The sequence below is a fragment of the Taeniopygia guttata genome, chromosome 6, assembly GCF_048771995.1.
Source record: "Taeniopygia guttata chromosome 6, bTaeGut7.mat, whole genome shotgun sequence".
Lineage (NCBI taxonomy): Eukaryota > Metazoa > Chordata > Aves > Passeriformes > Estrildidae > Taeniopygia > Taeniopygia guttata.
The window spans coordinates 21,195,768-21,223,610 of NC_133031.1; the positions used below are offsets into that span (position 1 = coordinate 21,195,768).

The 27,843-nt window shown below is 35.8% G+C and overlaps 1 protein-coding gene across 1 annotated transcript; it reads right to left on the reverse strand.

The window, feature by feature from the left end:
* Window positions 1-1,339: 1,339 nt before the first annotated feature.
* PDE6C (phosphodiesterase 6C) lies at window positions 1,340-25,937 on the reverse strand. The gene is made up of 22 exons (XM_002190104.6): window positions 25,212-25,937; window positions 18,258-18,410; window positions 18,062-18,151; window positions 17,689-17,829; window positions 17,075-17,149; window positions 16,922-16,986; window positions 16,749-16,815; window positions 15,992-16,039; window positions 15,633-15,782; window positions 14,810-14,953; window positions 14,657-14,725; window positions 12,383-12,529; window positions 11,896-12,003; window positions 11,680-11,789; window positions 9,569-9,656; window positions 8,151-8,251; window positions 6,943-7,050; window positions 6,325-6,388; window positions 5,500-5,574; window positions 5,203-5,286; window positions 4,183-4,336; window positions 1,340-1,467 (listed from the first exon to the last, which is right to left on the reverse strand). The coding sequence occupies exons 1-22, from the start codon at window positions 25,689-25,691 to the stop codon at window positions 1,400-1,402; spliced, it is 2,589 nt and encodes an 862-aa protein (XP_002190140.1). The 5' UTR covers window positions 25,692-25,937; the 3' UTR covers window positions 1,340-1,399.
* Between the last annotated feature and the right edge of the window lie 1,906 nt (window positions 25,938-27,843).

Below are 27,843 nucleotides of genomic sequence, written 5' to 3' on the forward strand. Positions count from 1 at the left end.
CATAAAATATTTGGTTCATTTACTAGTCAGAATGTTCTAAGTGTTTGGAGTTTTTTTTTGTGGATTCCTTTAATTTCAAGTGATAAATGTACACAGTATCTCTATTCATAGAGCATTCTCAGAAAGGTTTATAAGGAGCATATTGCTCATTCTTCCTTCCATAAGGATATGGAAGGTCCTTCAGAGGAAAAAAAAGCATAGGTCTGCTTTGTTCAAAGGAGTGGGAAAAGTGGCAGGATTGAGTCTGAATGTTGAATTTCTCTATTGCAGGAGTTGCATTTGACATCCATCTCCTTAGATTTGAAACTGGCTCCAGTGAATACTCAGGCCTGTGTCTAACACGGTGGCCACTTGCCTTGCTCCATCCGCAGGAGGAGCTGCCTTCCCGAGCAGCAGGTATGTAGTGGGCTTGTTCTGAAGGCTTGGGGAGGATCAGTGTTCATGAAGAGCTAATTTGTGTGCAGTCTGTCTACTTGGTTATAGAAACACAGGTAATGGGAATTTTGATGTGCTTTACTCTCCCTCAGAATATTAAATTGATACCAATTAACTAATTTTCAAATATTTCAATTTATTGCATTTTGAAAGAGATCCACTGGGAGTACGTGAGCCTTTTAAAATGCCCTTGAAGGCAGATCCTGCTGTAGATATGCTGGTGTATCTTAGTAAACTTTTACTTGTGTGTAAAGTATGATGTTTGTGGTCTGCTATTTTAGATTGTACAGTAAAAGCTTGTCAGTTTAGAAACTGTGGGAGATCCATTTGCATATGATCAAAAGGCTACAATGGCTATAATTTACAGATTTATCATTGGTAATTTTGGAAAAATTTCAGTGTACCATGGGCCTGCTTTTTATAGATAAGAGCTAGGGAATTGTGTTGTGCATTCCTAAAGTGAAAGAAATGTTTTACTCTAGGACTTTATATAGTATTGAGAATGACGGAAAATGACAGAATTACAGAATAAGGAAATACACATAATATAAAAATCTAAATATCCAAGTTTAAAATATTGCAATTTTTTGTTTGAATTTTACATATTTTACATCTTAGGTTTCATTCAGTAATTTCATATAACAGCTGTTAAAATTTTATATATTTTTTTCTGGACAGTGTGTAGAAGTCATATATTTTAATAAAAGTACTGTATATAAATTGAATGACATGAAAAAATACCTAGAGTACACAGTTAACTCATTTTGCACCATTATTTTTTCCAGTTTTTAATTGTAACCATTTTTTAAATCCATTAAAAATTATTTCCAACAAATGGCAAGTGTTTAAGAGGATTAAGAGATTGATCTATACTATTCTATGCAAAGCAGAAATCCACTGGGGCTCATTGAAGTTCTTTCTAGATGTCTTTTCTTGTAGCAGGAACAGTGTCTGAGACAAAGAATTACAAAACTACACATGTTTTGGATTTTCCTTCTTCACCACCACCTCCACCACCTCCAGCAGCACTTTCTGTTAAAAAACAAGGAAGGAAAGTAAGATTAGTATTTTCTGTTAATTTTAGCTGCTCTAATTCCTTATTTTGGAGTGCTGCTTTTATTTTATGCATATCATGTATGTTTGGCTGTCTGAAATTTCACTGCTTGTCTGGGATATTGGAATAAGAAACAATGACACGTTATATATACATATGTGAATATAGTGTAGGAGTTGATACCAACATTTCTCAAGGGACCAAACACACACTGAACCACTCTTACTGGAAAGTTTCAGTATTTAAATATATGACTGTCCCACACATACAAAACTGAGGTATGCAAGCCATGCAAAAGAAAGAAACTCTTGAATTAATATAATCTGTGAATCTATTTTTGAAGCAGATGATACAAAAATTTAATTTGACCTAACTGCATAAACCTTTTTCCAACCCTGCATGAATCCCTTTGTAAATATTAATTAAGAGAGAGAGACTTCTCATGTTTTTATTTATAACTACTGATTCTGTTACTCTCTCTCAAATGATGCCACAGGTGTTCATTGGTCATAGTTAAGATTCTTTCAATGTAATAAACTGCATTTCCAGATTCACTTAAGGTAAGATACCAATATTAGAATTAAAACTTACATTTGAAAGCTGTGGATCACCATGTTACTAGGTCATTTTCGACCCTTTCCACCTGCATTGAAACATGTCACATGATCAGTGTCCTACCCTCTGTAATTTGTGGATATAATCAACACTATGTTACTAACTATGTAATTGATTTTCTCAGTTTAATACTGTATTTTGCTTTACTACAGTTCTGAACTTTCCACTGTAGTGGTTCAGCAAACATGTTTATTTTGTGTCTACTGCATGGCTAAGAATAGCCAGGTCAGTGTGTTCTAGAGAAGCCACCATGGTTCAGCATGTATCAAATCATTGTTTGTATGAACTGACTTAACAAACCCATATATTTACATGGCCTTGATTTGACAGTGTCAGATCTGTTCTTCACAAATGTCCATGGCCTCATTCCAGTGTGTGTTTTTAAAGGATGCAGAATAATTCCCTTTTGTTTTGTGTGTGATATTCAAAGGCCAGATCTTTAGCTTCTGTAAATCAGTCTGTCCATGCTGCCTGTGTAAGGTTTCCTATTTTCCTATAAGGAAAAAATTTCTTAATTCAATGACGTAAGTGATTCCAATGATGTAGGATGGTCCTAACTTCCAAGTGAGAGTAGAAATAACTGACTCTTCCTAAAATGATATTTTAATTTCTTTTCAAGAAACGTATACTTAAGAACATTGTATCTGACTTTGGTAACTTTTTTTGATAGTATTCTTTGCTGAGAAAGCAATTGTGAGGAGGTCCCAGGTTTTGTTTTGTTTTGCTTTGCTAGTATTTCTGTAAAGTTCAGATGGTTATTTTCCAGTGTAAGGAAAAAGTACTTTTTTCATACTGACAACCAGCTAGTTCTCAGCAATAAATGAATCTTAAATAAAATTATACGATTTCAAAGAAATGAAAGTGTAATTGAAAATAAATTTGGGAGCAAGTAGGAAGGTGGAATTTCTGTGAAAATGTGTGTAAGTAGTATCACAGTGTGAACAGACTGAAATATTTGACTCATTCTATTAAACTCTTTCAAAAATCTGCTTTGATTAAATCATGTAACTTACAGTACTTCTTAAACCGCTTTGCAACAACTTTTTTTTTACATTTACTTTTATTGTAACCTAGTATCAATATTGTAGCAGCCTATACCATTTCACACACTGACAGTAACTTGATGGGTGGCCTTGAATAGCTTATTTTGTGTAAAATGTGAAGAATACTCACCTATTTTCCACAGATACTGATTAACAAATAAATTGTTCAGTACTGTTTTATATTTTAAAGATGTGTGAAACACAGAGTAAGCTAACTTTTCTTCTTCAAACTAGCTGACCATATATCACTGTTTTAATCACACATGGGTTTTTTTCATCTTTGAACCTTTTCAGTCATCTCAGTCGATCGGCAGAGCTGTAGACCTGCTGTTCCACATGTAATAAAAGAATAAAAATAACTGACTCACTTCACTCTTACACTTGAGTGACAGATTTCAAGTTTCTATAAAATAAGATTCTCTTCTAGGTTATGCTATGCATAACCATGCTTTCAGTTTTAGGACTTGATCTGTGTTTGGAAGATCAATGTTGGATTTTTTATATGAGAGAGTGTATTTCAGCCAAGAAACTGGTGGTAGGGAACTAGAGCCAAAAGCTTTATCTTAAACTTGGAAGAGAAGTGGGGATTGTCACTGTTCTTATTTTTGTTATGAATGCATACTCTGTTCCCTTCTGTTTTTCATTTTTAACTGAAAACAAAGCACCTGAGTACATTTGGTGCTGATGCCACGCAGGATTTTGATACATGTCTTGTATTTCAGATAAGCAAGGGTTTAATTACATTCAGTTTTAAGTTTAGATAGAAGAAATGTTACATTCCCTTCACTTTTGTGGTGGTCCTATTATATAATTCTGCAGTTCAGAAAATGAGGTCACTGTACTGGATTTGTGAAGTCTTTAAAGGTTACTTCTCTTTCAAGTAAAGATAAACCTAATTTGGCTAATTCAGAACTTGCATACCATTCGCATAAAGTTTAATACTGCACGACTGCACTGCATGTGTGAATTTGAGAGAGAGAATATGTTGGCTGCCATAAAAATATATGTAAATGAAAACCTAAGAAGTTACTTAACCTTTTTGGGCAGCTGCTTCTTCTTCCTTTTTCTTTTGTTCCTCAATGGCTTTCATCTTCTCATCATATTCATCAGCTCGTGTTTTCCATTCAACCCTGTTGTTTTGAAGACCATCAAACATTGGTGTAATTTCCTTGTGAAACCTCGAGAATTCCTGTACAAGCAATAAAATTAGTAAATTAGAAATTTGTAAGCACTGATTAATTGTTAAATTTAAAATTGTGGAAATACTGTTGAGAAAGCATTTAATTTTTCTATTGCATCTAATTCCAAGGCATATTGTTGGAAATACTGTGTTGGGATAATAATGCCCTATCGTGCACATAGTCTGTTAGGAAAATATTGTAATTTTATGCTGTACATTTTAATATCTTCCCTAATCCCACATATGATATCGTGATTCATATAATACAACTGCGATACATTATATTTTATCTTATGATTATCAGTATCAGGATACAATTAAAAAGTCTGTTGTCCTGTAATATATTCCAAACCGATGAGGATATTTCTGAAGATGGTAAAAAAATCACTTCACTTTTTTGCCTGGCATTTTTGGATAATATTAAAAACTAGACAGGGATTAAGAATGTAGCCATTTCAGTACCTTACAAAAGAAACAGCATATCTACATGCCCCAAATATTGCATATTTGTATTCCCTTTGCTGTGTTATTAATTGTTTTCTGTAACTAACCATGTTGCTTGCTTACATTAAATGGGACTAGGAAGAATCAAGCTGGACTTTGTAATTCAGTCTTTAGGCAATAACAAAACCTCAGCGCTCTGAAGTTCCACTGGGGTCTTCCTCTTTTATGAATTTGTTTCACATCTCTTGAATGTATTCTATGGGAACAATTCTATGATGTAACAGAATACTGAAAAATTATGGTGGTTGTGATAGTGGTTCACTCTATGACCAAGAGTACTGCTGCTGTCTAGAATTTTTTGCTGCAACATCTTATCACTAATTGTGCCATCAGAACTGCTGGAACAGGAAAACAAAACCAGTTATTCTTACCTTGTACACAAATGTACACACAAAGTCTATGAAACCAACTTGGAGCTTAGGTAGTTCATCACCTTTGTTTCTGTCCATCATAGGCTAGAACAGAAGAGCAGTAATTTAGAATATGTAGATATTCTGCGTTTTGGTATAGTGATCTCATAAGCATCATGGTTCATTATTTTTTCAATGTTTTAATAACAGTCAATATGGCTTAACACTGTGAAATTATTTAATTTTAATTATTATTAATTTCATATATTATTAATTATTTAATTTAACCCTAACACAGTGAAATTATTTAGTACTTACAATAGGTTGTTGCTGCAGCACAGTTCGTTCCAGGTCGCCTTGCTCCCAGAATTCATTTGCAACCATGAGGGCAACCTGAAGAGGTACAATTCAGTGGAATTGTCAGCAGAAAATAGTACATTTAAATAAATAAAACAAGGCTTTCCAGAAAACATTAGAAAACCTACAGACACTGTCTGCTGTTCTTAATGCTTTTCCCAGCAAATTATCACTAGCAATATTTTGATGCATGCTGAGTAAATAACAGATTGTTGCCAACAGAAACAAGGCAGTATTAGCAACATAGGAGTCTTGTAGTACCTGTAATGTCTATAACTTAGAATAACAAGTATTTGCAGTTGTATTTTCATTATGCTTTGTTAAAACATATTCGTCTAAGTCTAAGTGATGAGGCTCAGCAGGATGTTCAATAAATACTGGAGTACTTCAAGTACTTATATACCACTCTGTGTTACAGAATTTTAGTGTGTTTGAGCAGCTTTGCAATGGCACCAAGATTTACAGAATAGACACAATTCAGACCATATTGTCATTAAATCTGTGCCTTAAAAATAGCTGGAAAGTAGCAAAAATTGTCCACCGAAGAAAAAATTGAGTGATATTTAAGGGTAGCTAGTTTTAGTGGAAGGACAAGTAGAGAGAAGAGTTGACAACTGCAGAGTGATTGAGACATCATTGACCACCTACACTCAGAAAGGTAGAGGCTCTCTTCTGGAAGCAACAGGTAATTAAATATGCATCAAATAATAATAAGTTATTCATCATACACCAAATGGGCAATAAAACAGAGAGTAAAGCAGTATTGTCTACTTCTAAAATACCTACCTTACTCTGCACTTCCCAGGGCTTGGTTATTGCAGACAGGTCGCATCCAGTCATCATCATAGCCCTTTGAAAACAGAAACCAAAACAAGAGTATAGTTTTGGGTGCCAGGAAGATGGCACCAGACTCTTTTCAGTGCTGCCCAACAACAAGGCAATAAACTAAACCACAAGGATTTCCATCTCTATGTGACGAAGAGCAAATACCCATTAAGAGTACAAGAGCACTGGAACAAGCTACCCAGGGATGTTGTGCCGTCTGTCTGGAGACATTCAAAACCTGCCTGGACCAGTTCCTGTGTAATCTGCTCTAGGTCACCCTGCCTTGGGAGAGGGGTTGGACAGGATGATCCCCAGAGGTCCCTACCAACCCTAACTATCCAGTACTAGGATGATTATAAAAAAATAAAAGGTCTAGGTGTTAAGGAATTTAAGATGCCAAATGAATATTTTGCACATTTTAAGAAGATTATAGGCATCAATTTCTAAATTAAAATCATGGTTGTTCTCATCATTGGAGAATAGCACTAAGTCCAAATTTGCATGTTAAGGGGCCAAAAATCTTTTAAAATCTAGTTCTAGATAATTGATTGAATAAGGAGTAAAATATTAACCACCTACATGATGACTTCTTTTTTCGTTGGGTCAATAGATATGTACTTAATTGCCTGCTCTTCTGTTTCCATTTTTTCAATTGCATCCACAATCTTTTGAAACATAGTTCTTTTCCTGTTAGAACAAACCAATAAAGCATATATTACTGAATGTGAGTTCCTGCATTAAAAATAAAATATAAAATAGTATTTATTATATTTGTGCTTTTCTCAAGTACCATCATAGTAGTATCATAGTAATGGTTCTTTGCTGTTGAAAGCAAACTTTTTAGGTAACCTAGAACTTCGATTTTGCTACATACCACTGGCATGTGAAATAATGTCAGAGTTCCTGACAAACAACCAATTTCCTACCTCTTCAGATTAAAATCTTTGGGGTGACATTCTCATTTTTTAGCATTACATGTTTATTACTTCCTGTAACATACTGAATTGGGAAGAGTGACACAAATACTAATAGATGCTCTGCCACTCCCTCCCATCAAGAATCCTAAGAGTTACTAAGACCTGACTGAAAATAACTATCAAAAACATAAGCCTGTCTTGCTATTGCTTCATAAATCTTCTAGTTTGTTCTTTGAAATAATGGAATTACTCTTCTCCAAATCTTAGTAACTTCTATTAAACAATTCCCTGTTATTAAACAATTCCCTGAATTTCTGACTTTAAATTGTCCCAGTCATAAAACAAAAGTCTCCACGTATCTTTAAGGAAGATACCCATTATTAAAGCACACTAATTCACTAACTTAAGAACAGAATTGATTTAAATTTGGAGTTGTTGGCATATTTAGCACTGGGATCAGTGGATGTCTCCCTTTTTTTTTTTTTTAATTTTCAGCATGCTCCTGCTTACTGAGTATCTGTTGTATGGTGTGTTAAATGTCACACATGCACATAACCTTACTTTTAGGCTACTGAATCCACACTTCTGGTATACAGTGCTTGCTGTAACTAAAAGTATATTGGAATGACCTACTAAATCTATTACCTACTAAGTATTATGTACATTCATGCATTCTCTAGTTTGAAAGCTTATAATCAGCTAAGAATGTCTTGGTCTTTGCAAGAATTAGACTCAAGAACAATGTTAAATAGAGCTCTGTTCTGTGCACATAAACATCTTTGTGTGCTGCATATAAACAACTAAAAACTAGTTACACATTTGATAGGATTGATTTTTTCAGTAGGAAGTTATACAGAATTTAGTACTTACTTGAAATACAAAGCCAAGTCAGTTGCTATTATTGCAACTTCAAATAAGTGTAGAACGGTTTCATACTGGCGCTTATTTAGGTTCTGGAAGATGTTTAAACTCTGCAAGGTGGAAAGTTTAGGATTTCAATTCCTTTTATAACACTGTCTTTCATTTGTACTATACAGATTGTCTCACAGAATAGGATAACAAAATTGGCCAGCTACAGTCCTTAAATTAAAATAATGATAAAAATTTAAAATTCACATTCCATTAACCTAATTTTCCTGACTTTTAAAGCTTCCCACTTCCCTTTTTCTTCCTGTTAAACTGGGTTGACACAATTGCCTGCAGCAGTGTGTGGGACCTGCCTTGGTACGTGCAATGTCCTTTTCCTCAGGCAAAGGGAATGAGACCATCATACAGCATTTTTCTAAGTGACTTGGTTTTATTTCCTTCTTTAACAGAGGTACAAGGTCTGCATGAGCCAGGGCACAGTGGTGCTGCTGGTGAGAGCCTCCAGAGGTCCCGCCAGCTGCTGTGCCTGAGAGCAGGAGTCAAGTCCCTGGCATCTCACATTTGAAAAAGTACATTGCCATCAATAAAGGGAAAGGTTTGTTTGTTTTCATGTCATAAACCTTCTAGGGTTTTTATTAACATAGTGCTACTGCTTAGCATAAGGATTCATTCCGTGGCCTCACGAGGTCAGGCAACAGCATCACCACAGGGATTAGAAGTGGAAAATGAGGGTGAAGTGGGTGCCTGCCCTTCTGCTGCAAACAGGGGATGGAAGGGGTGCATATGTGCATGCCCTGCTGTTAAACCACCCTCAAACTACATGGTAGGGAGTGTAAATAGCGTGTCCTGCACTAGCCGGGCCAGAGCCTGACGCCGCCGAGGGCAGGGCGGCCGGTGCCCAGTGCAGGAGCAGGGCCTGGGGCGCGGCTGAGGGGGGATGCGGCGGGGCCGCAGGGCAGGGCGGCGGGTGACGGGGCTCGGCAGTGCGGGTGCGGGGCGGCTCTGGGCCTCAGGGCCTCTCCACGCCCCTCTTGTTCCTCAGCTGCCAGAGCCTGCAGCTGAACTCAGACCTCATAAACCAGGCACGGCTGCTTAATGACAAGATTTTGTGTGTGTGTATATATGTTAGATTTTCTGCTTTGGTTTCAATGTCAGCTCTTTAGTGCAAACAGAAAAAAACTGAAGAGTGTGAGCGAGGCCCAGAGGAGAAGCTTTTCTATCTGAGGTGAATCTGTTCCAGACAGAATCACGGATGTTTCTCTAAAAGTGGAAAATGCATAAGAATTTGTCTTAAACTTCTGAATTTTAGCATTTCTTATGTGGACCTAGAGATATACATGAGACCCAGTGACATTCGGAACATTGTAATTTAATTGGCTCTTCAGTGTTTATTTGTGTGAGCAGAAGGTCCATGACCGTACCTCATCTTGCAAGAGGGTTTTACTGTATTCTAGGTGATGCCTTTCCAAAATGGAAGAGCCATGAAGTTTTGCCAGGGGAGCAGCTGACCTGTGGAAAAATAAGCAGTTATTTAGATTATTATATATATATATAATTTGAAGGCAATAGATTTTATTCCTCTTTCATATTATTGTTATGATAGTGTTATCTGTGTAAATTAGTTATTGGTATGATGCAGAGAAAAAAACCCCAACTTGCTTCCTTTTGTTTTTGTGACTGAGTAATGATGGAACTTTGAGAGCACTGGGTGTTCAGTGCCCACTAAAGTCAAAGTCATTGTTAGATGCCTCCAAACTCAAAAACTTTGGTATTTAAAATATGTCTTCATTTTGTTCTGCATATTTAGTTTTGTGTTTTGTTTAATCTATGCTCCTTTTATGTACCTTAAAAGTAGCCTTTATCCATCTTTTACTGTTTATTCTGTGGCATGGCTTTTGAACTCTTGTACATCTGTAATGACTGGGCCGTGTGCCCTGGGATTTTAGTTAACTGTAACTTAAATCTGAAGTAACAGAATGTGCTGGTTTTGCACCACACAATATAATGGAATTTAATTCCTCTAATGCTCTTGAGCTACTTCGCTCCCCCAGAATTACCTTTTTATGGACAGCAAAAGTCCTGATAGCTCAGGTTTGTTCCATTTTATTACAGGTCTTAAAGTGTTCCCCTGACATTGGACTAAGCATCAAGAAGAGGAAATTCTGCATCAGATTATTGTTGCGAGATGAAGGGAGAAGCATCCTACTTACATGGGCTCCAGGTAGTTCTACATGTTTGGAAATGTATTTTCCTCCTTTTTCCCTTGGCTTACAGCTCTGTTTCCCAGATAACCCAAGGTGGATTGCTACATGGCACCCGTATTTTCTGATGTGATTAGGACTGTCGTGGTAAAGCCTGATGAGTTCTATAAATAGCTTTACTGCATAAGACCTCATGTAGAGGGCTTTCATCTAGGGAAGACCGCAGTGGGAAGATTTAAACCCAATCCGCTACAACCCCCCTTAAACTTGTTTGGATGAGAGACAGTCCATTGAATAAGAATCAGCATCTGTCATTCTCTTTCCTACGTCACCTGGAGAATCCCTGGGAATAATCAGAAAATCCCTTTGCGTCACTGCTCTAGCACACAGGCTGAAAAGGCTGAAATGTGAGCAGTGGATTCAGGGTCAGAGGGGTAGGATCAATCACTCTGGAGATACAGCTGGTGGAAACTAGCCGGAAAATTGTAATCTTCTGATACACATGACATTCTGAGAAATGTGTTCTCTTGATAGCACATGGAAACAACCCCACACAGATCACATAAAACACTAAATGGTAGGATGTTCACTCCTCAGAAGAGTGGGTCTCACCATGATACATAATGTTTTAATATAAGGGAAAATTTAAATGAATTAATATTGTTTCATAACAAACAAGGTAAAAATCACAAAGAAATCGTAGACTATTCTCTCAGAATGTATTACAGCATGAATTGCAAAGCTTGGACCTCACTATGTATAACTTCTGGGCCTGTGGACCCAGCAGTAGAACTCAAGCTTGTTGACTCAGACTTTTGTATAGCATAGGAGATTACACCTCAGGAAGGGATCTCTATCAGGAAACTGAGTGTGGAGAAGAACAACTGAACTAGTCAAATTAGGCAGTGGAAAACAGAGCAAAAAATTCTGTCTCCCTCTAAACTAGCTCTTGTCTATATCACATCTTGAATCACTTTCCAGAAAAGTTCTTGTGCCCTGACTTGAAAAAGTAATCCAATTATGGATTTTAATTTACTTTACTGATTATTTTGTGTTCTCATGCGCTTGAGGCTCTGTCTGCTACAATCCAAGCATTGCTAGAGTTTTAAAAATGGATTGCAGCTTCAGGAGATCCTTCTAAGAATCTGTTTTGGCATTCTGTCTTTGTGTTTCAGCTGCCTGAAGTCCTGTGGGGCAGAAATCTTCTGTAGCATAATTATTTATTCATGCCAGATGAGTATGGAATAGATACCTTATATTTTTGCAATTTTTTTCTATTTATTTTCCACTAAAAGGGGTACATTTCCATATATTTGATCACTTATACTTACTTCATTTGATACAAGTTATTGGTCCCTCTGTGATCAATGTCATGGCAGAAAGCAGCAGCAACCATAGCAAAGGCTTCTAAGTCAGTATAGTATTTCTTTATTTTTCCTGTCTGTAAAAGAAAACAGATAACTCTGAGTGCTTGTCTTCCTAAATTTTCCATCTGGAGTTGAAAGAATACTAGTTAATGAATTTGGGGTTAACATTAGCAACATTACCATCAACAGAGTAAACATTGTTTGTCCCACATTGAATCCATGTCTCCAGTTGTGGTAAGTGATATCCCGATAACCTTTCCTGACTGTGTACATCCATCTTGTAAGGACCTATTGGGAACAAAAGGGAACAGACAGCTGTTAATTGAAACAGAACAAAGGAATTCCCATTAAATAACTAGAATAGACTATGAAATTACTTAATTTTTCAAGTTATTTGAAAACAAATGTTTTTCATTGAATTAAACATGAAAACAGCATTTTTTTTTTCTTACACAGGTGCATGTGGATTTAATTCCTTACCTATCTTATACAATTCAGGATTAACTTGATGTTTATCTGACAAACATGTCAACATTTCCTTGAGAATGGAAGATTGTTAACCATACCATTGATATTTTAGTATTGCCTACTTCTAGATTAAAGCATGTAAAACCAGCTATTTTTCTTCTATTTAAAAACAAATATTAACAAGAAAAATAAGCCAGACCTCAGCTGGGACTTTGAATTTTTCAACAACATTTATCTCAAAGAACAGTCGTATTCCACAAGTTATCAGGCCATGCTCTGTGACAGGGAAGTCACTGAAGCGGAATTCATACAGTTCTAAATCTTTTGGGTCAGGTAATTCTTCTTTCTGTTAGGAAATATCAAAAACAAGGGTTCTTCTGTCAAGAACAAAGTTGGAAAAGCTTTTTTAATTTTCTTCAGTAGAAATACTGCTCAAGGACAATATGCTTACTATGTCTTCAAAGGTCTCAGGTGTCAATATGAACTAATGTGTATTAAATTATGAAATACAACCATGATACTGCTGGCTTTCTTCTCAGAATTAGTAGATAAAAGCCTTGGGCAATTCCTTCTCTGAATTCCAACAAAATGTGTTGTAACCATCTCAACATTTCCTTAGTTTAGAAATATTAGTCCTTGGAAATTCTCTTCCCTGGTATAAAACCCCATGATTCTTCCACTTTTAGCCTGATCTCAAGGCTACATTCATCTTTTTCTCAACCAAATGAAATTGCCTATTTTGTATATATAGATAACAGATCGAGATTCACTGTATAGCCTAACTGGTATTAGTGCTATTAGTGAACTGTTGTCTAACACTCTTCATCTCTCTCAAAGCCTAGAGAGAGCAGCATCTTATTTTAAAGAATGTGTTCCAATCCAAACAAGAATTCTTCAAGGAAGTCTGATGCAACACAAAAAATAGCTTCTATTATCATAATTACTCCCTTCCTCCTCAGTAGTTAAAAAGGATCTTCACTTTATGGAGAAAGAAAAAAGATAACTTAATGTATGCATATATTTCAACAAATAAGGCTGATCATCCCTTTCCTTCTCCCTGGGTTTTTCCTTTATATCTACACAGATCTGAGATCAAGGACAAAGAAACCTAGACCAGTGTTGTTTTAAGACCCATTACTTGGTGAATCATCAGATCTAGGAGCACTTGCTTTATCCTATTAGTTATCTGGGATTCCAGGTCTTAATAGGATAAAGCATTTGCATGTAGCCTTGGCAGTGCAGAAGATATTAGACCTTTGAATTTGTGACTCCACAATGTCGAAAAAATAAATTGGCTTTTGTAGATTTAAAAATTCATACCGGTATTGTGTTTTTAAATTTAGAGCCTGTATCAGAATAATCAGATTTTGCTCTATCCATGGAGAAATTTTATAATGTCTATTATTTTCATGCTACCAAATTAAATTTCCTTTAAAAGGCATGTGAAGCTACACACTGTCTGTTGATGTTTTTTTATTTCACCACTTGCAAGCTGTGTGAGCATCTGTTGTGTGGAAGCCAGTAAAACATTAACATCAATGCATTCCACCATGCACATATACATAACTAAAGAGTTTAATGAGATCTTTACCCTATGGCTACGTGTACATTAGCAAATGTGGTGTAATAGGAGGAAATATGTGAAGTGGTTAGTACTGGAAGTCAACAGATTTGTGTATATTTTGACCTTTTTTCTTCAGCCTAGCTCTGTTTTGATCCCTCAGCAGGGGAAGTTTAAACAGTGTTTTCATTCAGAACACTTCTTTGCTCTGAATTTGAGTTTTTTTCAGATAAATTAGGCCAATTCCTGTGCTCCTGGACTGCTGAAGTGCGCTAAATAGGCAAAAATAGGAGCTTTCTTCCAAAAATGGTACCTTTCTACACTGAAATATTAAGGCAGCCAGAGGACTGCAGTACAAACTCATTTTTCTTTTAGTAGTAGGAGAGTAGTAGAGCAGAGAACTCATTAGGTTGTCGTTGTGGAGTCACAGGTCACTGTCTTTAGACTTTTCTGCCTACAGAAATGCATGAAAATAGTCTGAAAGTAAGTTTGTTCCACTGGACACTCCTATATGTGTTCTCTTACCTACAGTGAAAGTGGCCTCACCACAATATCCCTTTCTTTTATTTTCAGAATTAAATACAATAAATTCAGTTATAGCTTTTCTCTATGAATATTTTAAGAAATTTAACACTTTAAATGTTAATTAATATTCAAATGTCTATGTAACTCTGACTGTCCAAGTATCTTGATGTACATTTGGGACAGAATGCCTCCCCATGTGTAGCAGGGGGGTCTACAAGAGAAGGAGAGAAGAGGTTGAGGATGTGTTACTAAATCAACTCCATCTAGCCTGTGGAACTGGTAGCTAACATTGATTGTATTTGATCCAGATTTCACCATGTATAACCTTTTCTGTTATGAGGACACATATGTAAATATACCACCTGAATTTTCAGTTTAATGACTTACCAAAATCCTGATGAGATCCTTTTGATCACATTCATCTAAACTTTTTGCATTCAATTTCTCCTTGTATTTCTAAAAATGAAAAAGAGTAAGAAAATTCAGGTTCTGTGTAGTAAGTTTCCTATTTTAATTTTGTGTCTGTGGACAGAAACTTACCAGGATAGATTCAACTTCAGCAGGGGTGGCTTTTGTCTGATACATAAGCATTTCCTGAGCAATGTCCTTCCTGTTTTCAAGTTTGTTCATTTTGTCATAAGTGTCAGTATTTAAAACAGACCACCCCAGGAACTGTGTGAGAGTCTGCAACAAAATCAAGTAAAGCAGAGATGATGCCATGACAACAGAATGAACCTGAAAATTTGAACTTAGTTTTCTTGAAGTCCCATTTCTGTTAGTGCCCCTTGAAAAGCAATGCGCCACTCTACTTGTCTGATGCCCTTATCGTCCTTCAGCCAGTTCTGTTAGCACTCACAGCTTCTAAGGACGCTTGGCTCATCAAGTAATTAATATTTCCATCTTATATACAGGACTTTGAGACTTATGAAGTTTAAGTCAGGTGGGTGGACTTGGGTACACTGTGTAGTATCTGATCTTGCCTGAGTGCATACAGTTATGAATGCTCTGTGAACTCCCTTGGTCACAGGCTTGGCATCTGTTGGCAAGCAGCACACCATACCTGCTTACCCACTGCTACTAAGGAGATGCTGACCATCATTAAATAGTCAGAGGAATAAAAGTAAAATTATAAGCAACTTTTTTTTATTGTTGGCATGTAAATCATCACTCAAAAATTTTCAGTTTTATAAAGCGAGATAAAATCTCAGATCCTTAAGAAACTGCATTGTGAAGAAGATAGACACTTGGCTAGATGTTAATATGGCCTATTTGAAAAAATTTGACATATGAAAAAGACTTTTTACTGCAATATTTTTTTTAACATCCCATAGCTCCTCAAATCCTCTAATCCTATTAAGCTTACTTCAGTGATCTGTTCATCATATTCATCAAAAGGTTTTCCATCTTTCCTGTTGTAAAATGTTGCAACTCCCACAATTTCTTCTTTTTTGTTGACAATAGGCAATGACAAGACATTTTTGATAACCCATCCAGATTCATCCACTGGTCCTTTCTGTAGGGAAACCAAAAAACCAGGAAATGTGTATTTCTTTGAAAGTAATAATACAGCTATGGACATAAACAGTGTAAAAAAATTTATTTTTTTTTGTGCATCACAATCAAATGAGAAATTATTTATACAATCAACTGTCTAAGCAATTAGTGGCAAGAACTAAAATATTTTTCTACAAAATTTGTAATTATTAGCATTACTGAATTTACCTGAAAATTGAAGTATTCATCTGCTGGTGCATTCATCATGTTACAAATCTGCAGCATAAAGAAAATTACACATTCTTGAAATGGAATATAATGTGCATCAAAACTTGGTCTAATATTTTTTTAAAGAATATTTATTTTCTAAGCTAATAATAGTGGGCATCCTAGCTAGCTACAGTAACTAAAACTTCCTCTTAAATTACATGTGGTTATTCTAACAGATATAATTTTGGAATGTTTGTAGCAAAGTCCCTCAGTGTCTCGCAGTGCAAAAGCATAATGCTTAAGAAAATCACTTCCAGTTCAAAATGGCATAGAGGTTTCCTGAAAGAAATAATTGAGTACTAAGGTTTCTATTAAAAATGCTACAGGGTTACTCATAGCTGTCATACATGAATTTGAATTACGTATGTCTATGCAAGAAGATATAGGAATTTAAGAAAAATTTTAAATCTTGCATGTGATAATTTTCTTACTTTGACATTTTTGTGACACTTAGCACACCTGGAAAGACATCAGACACACATGTTACTCCTTTGATATCATCACAATCTGAGGGAAATTATCCTGTTGCTTTCACCGTTTGTGCTGAGGCCATCCAAATACTGATTCAAATGATTTTACTGGGAACAAAGGTCACTGGAAGCATCATGGTATTTTTGTATAGGATTTTGGTCATGGGGAGGTTTGGGGGGTTTTTTGTTCAATCAGAACAACAATGATTTAAAATGATAGTTTTTTAGTTTTGCTATGAACTTACAAGACCATTTTCAGCCACATATGTTGGCAATCCACTGACAAGACACCAGTGATCTGCTGGAGGTGACCTTTTGAGAGACAATGAAATTAATTTATTTCTACAATGTTGACATGCTATTCTATCCCAGCAATGTCTAATTACCACACATTCACCATCTGCTAGTGAATACTCACGGAATGACTTTGATTTCTTCTTGTCCATGTAACAGATAGTCAATAATCTTATAAAAGTTGACTTCCTAAATAAAAATATAAAAACATCTAGGTGACTTGTAGAACTTCAATGTCAAACTTCAGATTCATAAAAAGAAAAATGAATATCCTCACTCGTCCATCAGGTGTCTTGGGGCCTTTGTATGGCTCTGCCTCCCCCAGCCGGATTGGCCACTCATCGTAGAACTCCTGAGAAAATAATACACAGGGAAAAAGGAAAAACAGATCAGTTCTGTGTTCAGAACATCACATATATATATATATATATATATATATATATATATATATATAACATCACATCTGTGAATTACAGTTTGATTTTTATTTCTACTTAATTTACTCTGGTCATATTTCAGATAGTATTAAGAAAACATTGGTAATTATATTCCATACAAGAAATGTTTGCCAGCAAATTGCAGGCTAATCTTATCCCTAAATAGTTGTACAGCTTAATTGTTCTTTTAGCAGGTAGATATTTCTAAAGCAATAATCAGACCTGCACCTCTACCCTTTCTTATATGGAATTATGAATATTAAAAATTATTTCAGAATTAGCCTTTATGTTTATTTTTGTTGTATCCTTTGCCGTATTTTTATTATGCATGTAATCTTTGTAACATTGTTAGATTTTAAATAAATTATTGCAAATAGTTAGAAAGCATGGGAACTTTGTGTCTTGGAGACTTCATGTTAGGAGTTTCTAGCAAGTAGGAAAAAATAGTTTTTACCTTCTCTTTAGTCATGTCCAGCAGACCAACAGAGTATCTTTCACAATTCAAATACATTCGAATAGTATACAGTGCTTTATGAAACTGTCGTTCTATATCTGTTAGTTCTTCAAATACTTTGTTGGCAGACCACAAAAGCAACTATTTACAACAAAAGAGAAAGAGGATAATGTTCAGAACAGTAAGAAAACAGAAACATATGAATCCTAGGCATTCCAGAATGAAATCATAAGGTGCATCACTGTTAACAAATTTTAAAAAGAATAAATAGATTGTATCCTTACTTCAATAAGATTGCAAAAATATAAAATACTGGGAATGATAATTGTTTCAGAGAAAAATGAAGTATTTTTATTAAAAAATGCTTCTATACCTGGCTTTTTCGTGATTCGATACTGTGGAGATACGACGTATGATTATTTCTTACCATCAAAGATATAAAGTTGAGGTATTTTTTAAATACCTAAAAATGACAAAGATCAAAAATAAAACAAATGTATTAAATTAAGATATAGAGTCACTCAAACTACTTGTTGAACTAAAAGCTGTATTATTGTGTGACATTTTACCTCTTCATCCTCTTTTGAAAACTCAGGGGCATTTAATTTGTTGAGTGCCATCACAACAGCAAGCACCTCTTTACCCTGTGTAATTGCAGTTGCCAACATATTGACTGTTTTATAACCAGTTTTTTTGTCCATGAAGTCAGAAAAATGGCTGTTCTGAAAGAAAAGGGAAAAAAAAATCACAAGTTAAATGCACAACAATTACCATGCTGAGAGCAAATGATCATTTTATTTGGTAACTGATGTTTGCAATGCTGTGAGCGCTGTTTCACAGTGCAGTAGATTTATGCTTGAAAAAACCCACTCTCAGTACTTAAGTGGATCTTGCAGAGTTATATGTACAAGCTTAACCAAGGCGTCGGTTATGACAATAGCTTCTGAAACCAAGTTTTGTGCAGGTCTTTATTATAATGCTGAGGAATTAAAAATATGGGAAATATATGATCTTGTGACTACCTGGGAATCTAATATATATGGCTTACGCTTTAGAGAATTACTTCATAGCTATGTTAATATTTAGTATTATTTAATTATTTCAGTAAATAAAATTCATTATGCATTTCCCTCATACAATATTTAAAAGAACCTCCTGTCCTGTATAAAATACTTATGGCAGAGAAGCATCCCCAGCAAGTATTCACCTAGCTGGCTTGTTTCTTATTCCTTCCTGTCTGACACACTCTCATCCCTGTTGCTCTACAGGCTCTTCTGGTGAAAGGAGAGGTTATAGGTATAGGATATAGGACCAGAGCTACTTTTGTTGAGTGTGTGATCATGTAGGAATAAGGCCATGTGGCTAATGAATGAGTCACAACTCAATACTCCATATTTACAATTTCATCCTCAAAATCGAATGCTGAGCAGGGTTTAGCAAAAGCTATTATTTTAATTTTTTAATGTAAAAATATGGAGAAGCTAGTTCATGTTTAATGGGTAACTGTTTTACTTCATCATATCCAAGAAATTCTTGGTGTTTTCTTCAAAGCCTTTAGTGTTGTTATGTTTTGTTATGTTATTAAGAAAATACATCTGAATGAAGTGAGATATGAGCTGGAGGTTTGGAATCTGTTGATACATGCATACTGAGAAATGCCATGGTTCTACTAAGCAGCTAAAATATCCAGACACTGTCTTCACATCTGCATGGTGCATCCCAAGGTGTCTTCCTTGCTGACAGGCTGGAGAATGTTGCAGGATGCCACATAATGGAACTTCAGCTTTCATAGATGATGCATAAAGCTTCTTAAAGAAAACCCCAAATAAATAAGCATTTTCTAGGTATAAAATCACTCATGACAATGCTTGGAAATGGCAGAACTAAAATTGTTTGTATATTATTTAGATTTTTCCTCTTAATTTCCTTTTGCCCCTCTTCCCTCTAGCAATTGTTTTTAGTATAGGTTGAATTTATAGCTTATACAACTCTAGCAAGAAAGACTGAATTTTATTATGTCATCCAAATATTAGGGTTTGGATTTTTTTTCTTTTTTTTTCATAGCCTTTAGGTCTTTTATGTTTGCATTTTATATTTCCTTCTAGGGCTGCATTTCAGTGAAACAAATTAAATGTCTGGAAATAACTCTTAAATATTGTATTTATGCCCTGGGCTCTCTTGCGGAGAATTAATTCCCTTAAGGACAGTCTGTGTCATCCCCATGAATCTCATTCAATGTATCAGGCTCTATTTAGGTAGCATTTACTGTACAATGATCAGTTCTTTAAATAGGCCGTGAGATATGCAACATATCCTGGATTTGCAGGAAGCCAGCACCAGAGCCTAGCTATCATGACCAGCTAGCACAACCTTTTTGAATGAAGGAATGTTTCCTAATATTCAATCTAAACATCTCCTGGCATAACTTGAGGCCACTTCCTGTTATCCTATTATTTGTTAGTTGGGAGAAGAGGCTGACCCCCACCTTTCAGGGATTTGTAGACATTGATAAGGCCCCTCTAAGCCTTCTTTTCTCCAGGCTAAACGCCCCCACCTATTTCAGCCACTCCTCGTAGGGCTCATGTTTCAGATTCTCCTTCAGCTTTGTCACCCTGCTCTGGAAATGCTCCAGCACCTCAATATGTTTCTTGTAGCGAGGGGCCCACAAGTGGACACAAGACTCAACATGTAGCCTCAGCAGTGCTTGGTACAGGGCAGCAATCTCTGCCCCAGAGCTGCTGGCCACAGTTTCTGATCCAAGCCAGGATGGCCTTGGCCTTCTTGCCCACCTGGGCACTGCTGGCTCATGTTCAGCTGCTGTTGATCAGCACCCCAGGTCCTTTTCTGCCAGGCAGCTTCCCAGCCACCCCTCCCTGCATTGCTGCCTGTGGTTCAAGTGACCCAACGCACAAGGGATAAGAATTAATCCTGCAGGTGAGGTGATAGGCCAAGACAGCAGATGCCTGTTTTCCTCCACCTCTTTCCCCTTGTAGAGCACAGAGGAAGAAGGGGTTACTGTGATCCCTTGCAGTTTTGACTATTTTGCTCTTATTGGGTGGGTGGTACTGTGTTGGACAAATGAGCTCAGACTGCACATATATTTTTGCATCATCTCCACATGGTTTCTGATTTTCTTTCTGGTAATTCTACAGTATTTTCTTATCTTCCTGATCTTTTGTTCTTCCACAGATTGTCTTGCATTGGCTCAAATTTCTCAAAATTTTAACTGCTTGATAGGTGTTACTAATGTGCTATAATGAATAATCTCTTACTTCTACTTAGCCTAATGTCAACTCACAAATTTTTTTGTTTCATAATGATATAATTGAGTATGAATAGAAAATAAAAAGCACATACTAACCATCTACCTGGCCCTTTCTTAGGCCACACTCCAAAAATTACATATTGTCAGGGATTTAAATTTCATTTTAAGATGTAACTTACTAGCATTACAGTACAAATTGACTTGGTTATTGTCAACATGACTAGAGTTCTGAAACTGAATCAAGGCGAAGTTAATATATATTTAGCAGCACTGGGGGGTTGAATTTTCAATTATGTCACTGAAATGCCTGCTTGATATTTGCCATATATAGTGACTAATTTGTAACTTCTTGAAATTTGATTTGTATTATATTAAGTGGGTTTTCACATAAAAAAAGAAAATTAGATAAAAGGGAGCTTTTAATTTTAATTTTTAATGCGCTTTGTTTCTTCAGTTTTGGAAACCTTCCTGTTAGAATAGTAAAGAAAGGAAATAATTGGTTGGGATTTTCTTCTGGAAGGCATAATGAATAGGAATTTGTTCCTGTATTAAAATATTTTCTGGTAAATTGGTTAAATCTTTGCCATTATAGAAGATTGGAATGTGTTTCCATTTTTCCAGTTAATATTTGTTGAGTATGAATTTCTGACAATCTGGTGTTTATTCTCAAGATAAGACAAAATGGAGGAGCAGACATTAACATTTACAGTGCATATTTTTCCCATGCAAAAAGCTACCTCAGATAGCCTGGAGTCTGGAGACCAGAACATCCACATTAATCTGAAACTCCTGTCAGTTTAGACAGGCCTGGAATTAAAGTCTCTCCTACTCTTAGGCTGTTCTGAAGCTGGATCAGCTTACAAAGGGATGATACCAATGCTTGCAACTTGAAGATGTGTTTAAGTTGATTTGTACCATAGGTTTCCAATGGTTAAATTAGGTGCCGCAGCAATCACTCTTCTGGCTGCTTAATCTGACTTGGAATCTCCCGTGGTCTTTTCTTCCTTCACTATACTGGGGATTGTGAATTCCAGTGCAAGACCTCTAAAAATGAGGGCTAGTTATTTCAGCATCAAAATATTTCAGCCCCTTTATAGATCTAATCCAAAAGCCTTCACTTCTTTTGAAGCATTTTCCCACCATTTTTATATTTTATACTCAACTAAAACAAATAATATTATTTCTTGAGTTTCCAGTCCTTAATTAAATCCTTGTTTTCAAATACCTTTGAATTGAAAGGAGCAGTGCTTTAATTTTAATAGGTTGTGGATTAAAGCAAATAAATAAAATCTGTATTATTGGTTCTTACAAGCTCATAATATGAGATTTTGATTACCCAAAAATGACATACGCCTTGTAGAAGTAATTTTTAGTTCTTAGTTTTATTTGAAAATAATGCCTTGGAGAAAAATGTAAGGTAATTGTACTCTCCTGTATAATGTTGTCTGTGTTATCAATTACTGTTAGAAGAATATTAATGGACATATCAAATTTTTTGTATCCTGTTATTTTACTTTGTCATATTTGAGGCACATAATCTGCTATACCCTGTGAATAATTTGAGACAAATTATTAGGGTAATGTTTCTGCCTGGCCTCCTGTTTCTCACAACTATTAAATCCTGGATTAAATACTATTAGCTCTCACAGTCAACAGGTCCATAATCTTGTGGGGAGGAGACTGACTACTAAGTTAATTATCGAAGGTCTGGATCTTTTCCTCGCTTTTCTTTTCTGGAGCATTAGTCAGGATGAGGAGCTTCCTCACGTTTATTGGTACCTTTCCAGTGAGAAGGAGATAATCCCTAAAGAACTGGTTACCAGGCACTAAAAGTGGAGTAATTTATTTTTCAATTATTTATTGCTGTTTTGATCTTTTATTGCATTTACTTTTGTTATAAAGGGGTAATGATTGAAGCATGAAAATGTCACATCATGTGTTTGTCAATGTTGTCACGTACTTGAGACTTAAAAAACACTATGCTGTTTGGGTATGGACTGTGTCAACAGTAAAAAGTGGATAGAAATAACATTTTTAAAGTGCTATAGGCAACTAGAAATAATCATTGTGCATTTTGTATTCTGACAAGGCACTAGAGGAAAAATTCTTCTCTGGCTTAATGCTTCCTGTCATTTTTTGTTCATAATTTGGGTAGCAGACAATGTTATTTGACTGAAGTGTATATGTAGTGAACTGGAAAATAATTATCCTTTCTAAAATGTGATAAAGACTTCAGTGGCAGCGTATTTCTGCTGCCATGGACTAATTTTATGCTTTAAACATTAGTGACTCAAGCTGCAGCTCTGGGTTTGCTATGGAGATAAAGATTCTGGTGACATAATTGGGAGCTCTGCTTGTGTGAAGAGTCTGAACTTGGACACTGACTTTTTGTACACAACGAATAAAAATCCTGATGTTTTTGAGATCTTTAAGGCTGTTTTTAAATATCAAGCCTTGGTTCCATAGAAGTCTCTGGGAGTTTTGCAATTATCTAATAAACTGTCAATATTCCAGTGATATTTAGTTACCAAATTTAGGTTAATGGAATCCTAGTTGAAGTGCATTTTTTAATGTGTGCCTAATGGCATAGACCTCAGTTATCCTAAAAGAGTAAATGGGTTCCTAAGGAAAGATTACCTTAGAATGATTGAAGAATAACAGACACTCAGTTGACATAAATTAATTTATGAGCACAAAAGCCCTACCAGGATCAGATGGACAGAAAATTCTCTTACTTAAGCATATATAAATAAGGCTTGTCACAAAATTTTGAACAAATCCTATTGCAAACACAGAAATGTTTGGCTAGCCCTGCTCTGGGCACCTCTGACATAATGATATTAAGAAGCAGTGCAGTGTCTGATAGGAGGCACATCTTTTCTGATCCTCCTGATCTTTTCTCATGTAATCAGTCTTATGAACTTGGACAGATTATCCTCCAATCTCCCCCCGTGGTGGTAAGAGGCAATAAATCAGACACTTCTCGTCAGAACAGCAGCCATTGAAGAAAGGATATTAGTGGTCAGTTGAAAATGAACTGATGGTTTTTCTCAAATCAGTCAGTCTTCTGTTTGCCCCTGTGATTCCTACTTACAGCTGAGGCAGTTTACTGTATATTGGAATGTTATTTTCCTATATATAAATATTCATTTGTTTCTGAGCTTTAAAAGTAGTGCTTTATAACTTTTAGCATGGTAAAAGATACTAATTTTTGTTTACCTCCTGCAAAACATATTTAATTGCTGTGTAAATATTTTGATTATTTACATGGAGCTTAAGAGACTGTAGTGGTTTCTATCTCTAAAATATTCTGGAATTTTAAATTGACTGTATAGGAAATACTGAGAATCCAGACTGTCATCTTGATAATTATCTTAGCATTTGAGTATATTCAGATTTTCAACAGAGGACTAAAAATAAATGAAGATGCCAGCATTTGATGATGCAAGGTTAGTTATTTTTAAGAAAATCTTAACATTCAAAGCATGTTTACATTTCTCCATGTATTTCAGAACCGTTTCTAAAGTAGACCTCACACATGCGTGTTTCAGTTTTGTTAGGACACTCACCATTTTAATTATTTGTAATAAATAATTATAATAAATATTTCAATAAAATTAATAAATAATATAATAAATAAACTCTTATCACACCTTAAAGAAAGAAGGTGATTCAGCACAGATTCAACAGGAACTTCAAAAATGTTAGAACAGCTCTGACTCAATAATTTTCTTCTATAGATGGTTTTGAGCAAAAGCCCTGGATCCAGATATACTCAAAATCAAACCCCTTTTAAATCAAACACTGACATAAATCTGAACACGTATGTTGACATCATCTTCCTCTGTCCTCATTCACTTACTAATAAGGATACATCTTCATTACAAAAGCTGCAAATTAAATGATTTAGAGATGCATGCATGGCAGCATGAAATGATACCAGAGAACACTTGCAAGCCTATACTGGCAAACAGAATACAAGCCTGTCTTGTTCAGCAGAAACTCAGGTATTTATTGGTCTCTGTTAATCTAATATTCTCCTCCATTATTATAGTCATTGACATTACAACTACTACAAGGACACTGAAAACACCTAACTAGGCTACATTATGTGGTTCTATTGGATTTTAAGCCATCTCATGTTGTTGGCCTGGATTTCAGTCTCTTGACAGTTTTCTGAAGAACAATTTTTTACCTCAAACCCTGGGCAGGAAGAAGCGAATGCGCAGAACTCCATTCCCCAAGAGAAGTCACTTACCTTTGTCACATCAGGTATATTAAAAAACTTCTTGGTATGAGCAACCCATCCCACTATCCCGATGTCCAGAGGAAAAACAGTCTCATTTTCTGGTTTCACCAAATTCTTCTCATAGTCGGAAGTTGGAGTGATATCAAGAATCCTGGAGGCTACCTCTGGAATACCATTTCGGGAGCGACAAACGAACAGACTACACCGATCAGCTGCCAGCAGCTGGGCCAGCCTCTGCAGGGCCTTGTGCACCATCTTTTCCATAACACATGCCTCATCCTGAATTTCTGATACCAACTCAAAAATTATGTTACACTCCTCCAGACGGGACATGTCTTTGAAGCTGACTCCTTCCTTCACATCGCCAGGGTTCACGTTAAAGATACTTCCCACCACTTCAGGTCTCATTTTTCGGTCGAAATACTCCTTGGCAAATTGGGGATTGTTCTCCAAGTATTTTTCAACGGCATCTTTATTTACCTCACCCATTTTTGCTGGATTTTTCTTAGGATTTCTTTTAGAGCTGCATCACCATCAAAGCAGGAATGGTATCAAGAAGTCCTAACCTGTTACTAGTAAGAAAAATGTACTTTGTACATATTGTATAGCTCACAGACATAATACATTCATCTTCCTCTGTGGCTTCCAGGCCTTCTGATACTCTTGAGATATGACAGAAGGCACTGGCTTAGCATCTTCTTAGTGTGAGATCTTGGAGACCGCTAATTAAAGAGATGTCAGGACACTAAACCCTTGAGCATTCTTAGCTCATAAATCCTCAGGGAGTCATTTTAGCATTTTAAACTAACAAATGAATTCTTATAAAATTGTCTAATGTGTAGATATTTGTACCTGTATGTTATCGCCTCCATTCACCATATATATACACTGTACTGTGCACACAGAAGTTCCTATTAAAACTTCATATGAGAAATTCCACACAGATCCTTACCCCACATTATACACGTGCACAGATGTACACACGTGTATTTGTCAGAGGCACTTAAGGGCAGGAAAACATAATGTTATGGAAATATCTTTTAAATGGTAGAACTTAGCTTTCCTTGAAATAGTCAAGAGAAGATAGAAATTGGATTACTAAAAGTAAATAATTATGAAGCTGTACCTGAATAAAATGGGTGAAATCCTTAAGACCTTACAGAAGTCTGAGCCTCCTCAAGTGCTCGAATGATTTACCTAGGTGAAGATGGAATAAAAGAATTAGAATGTGACTTAGCACAGCCAGATACACCTTATTCCTTTTTTTTTTCCTTCAAAAAGAGAGAGCCAAAATAAAGAATAAAATCAGAAAATTGATTAAATTCAAACTGAGGAAACAGTAAAATTTTTATTCTATAAGCATAAATATTCAGTCAGGGTCTACACTTTCTTCAGAAAAAGTTGGAGATGTCTGTTCTATTGAATAGCAAAAAAAGATAATAGCTGACAAACATTAGGCAAAGAGGAAATCTTGAGTCTGGTCACAGATATACCATAGATAACCACATATCTATAGATACAGATATATGGTTATAATGTTTAAAGTTTCCTGCCATTAGAAATTCAACATTACATACATGAATGGAAATGAAATGGTGGAAAATGTGTTGAATTTGAGGAGCAAATATTCCAAAGCCACATGAGTGAGAAGGCTGAATTTATGTGCCAACTATGATCTGTGTTCATTGAAACAGATCTAAATTCCAGCACAATAGGAAGACTGCAATATAATTAATCTTACTTCTGTTTATGGCATCCGCATAGATCAAAAGCAATGAGAGATTCTTGGTGTAAGAAAATAAAACGTACACCCTTTGGTCATTCTTAATTTGAAAAGAGTATTGCCAAAGTACATCACCTGTCTGTCAGAAGCCACAGTGTGCCAGCATTAGTTTTTATCAACAGATCTCAAAGAATCAACATGGGCAACTGACATAGATACTCTCAAGCACAAGGAACAGGTCAATGACACCTAACATTACTTTTCCCTCTGACCATGATAAGAAAAATTATGTATGGCAGTAATTTTTTGCCAGACTTCAGATGCTCTACAGATTTTAAAAGGTATATGAAAATCAGCACATTACAAACACAATTTGGCTTGGCTCCTTTTCCGTGACTGGGTTGCTGCCCCAGCAGCCTGGGGGACAGGCCCCTCCCTGGTGGGTGTGTGAGTTTGCAGCATCTTCTTGACAGGTGACCCAGTGATAGGAACTTGTGGCAACACAGCAGAGTGTTCTCGCCATTGAGAACACTCTGCTTGCATGAAAACAGCAGAAGAAAGGCACATTTATTCTTACTCACATTGAATATTAGTAGTTTCAATATTTGATCAATACATATAAAAGCAGTAGAGACTTGAAAAGTATTTTATATGTAACTATATAGAGTTAAATTATTGCTTCTCATCATCCTAATTTCTAGCTCATTACTTTTCATTCTTTGCTTTAAAAGAAGAGGATGTTGAAGAGCCTCAGTGAAGGAACAGTAACATTTTTTTGCATTATGTGTTTAGTCATATTTTTTTACTGACTTTGGAACATTCCACATAGTAGTTTCTTTGAAGTAGAAGGTGCCTATAGAGGATCTGTCTCATGCCCAGCTAAAACATTCTAAAAAATTAACTTCTATGTAAGACTTA

Coding starts and splice junctions, on each gene's coding strand:
- PDE6C (XM_002190104.6), bottom strand. CDS start 25,691: ATGGGTGAGGTAAATAAAGATGCCGTTGAAAAATACTTGGAGAACAAT. Junction 8,252..9,568: donor AAACCCTCTTGCAAGATGAG/GTACGGTCATGG, acceptor TCCACCTTGCAG/AGTTTAAACATCTTCCAGAA. Junction 6,389..6,942: donor ACGAAAAAAGAAGTCATCAT/GTAGGTGGTTAA, acceptor CTGTTTTCAAAG/GGCTATGATGATGACTGGAT.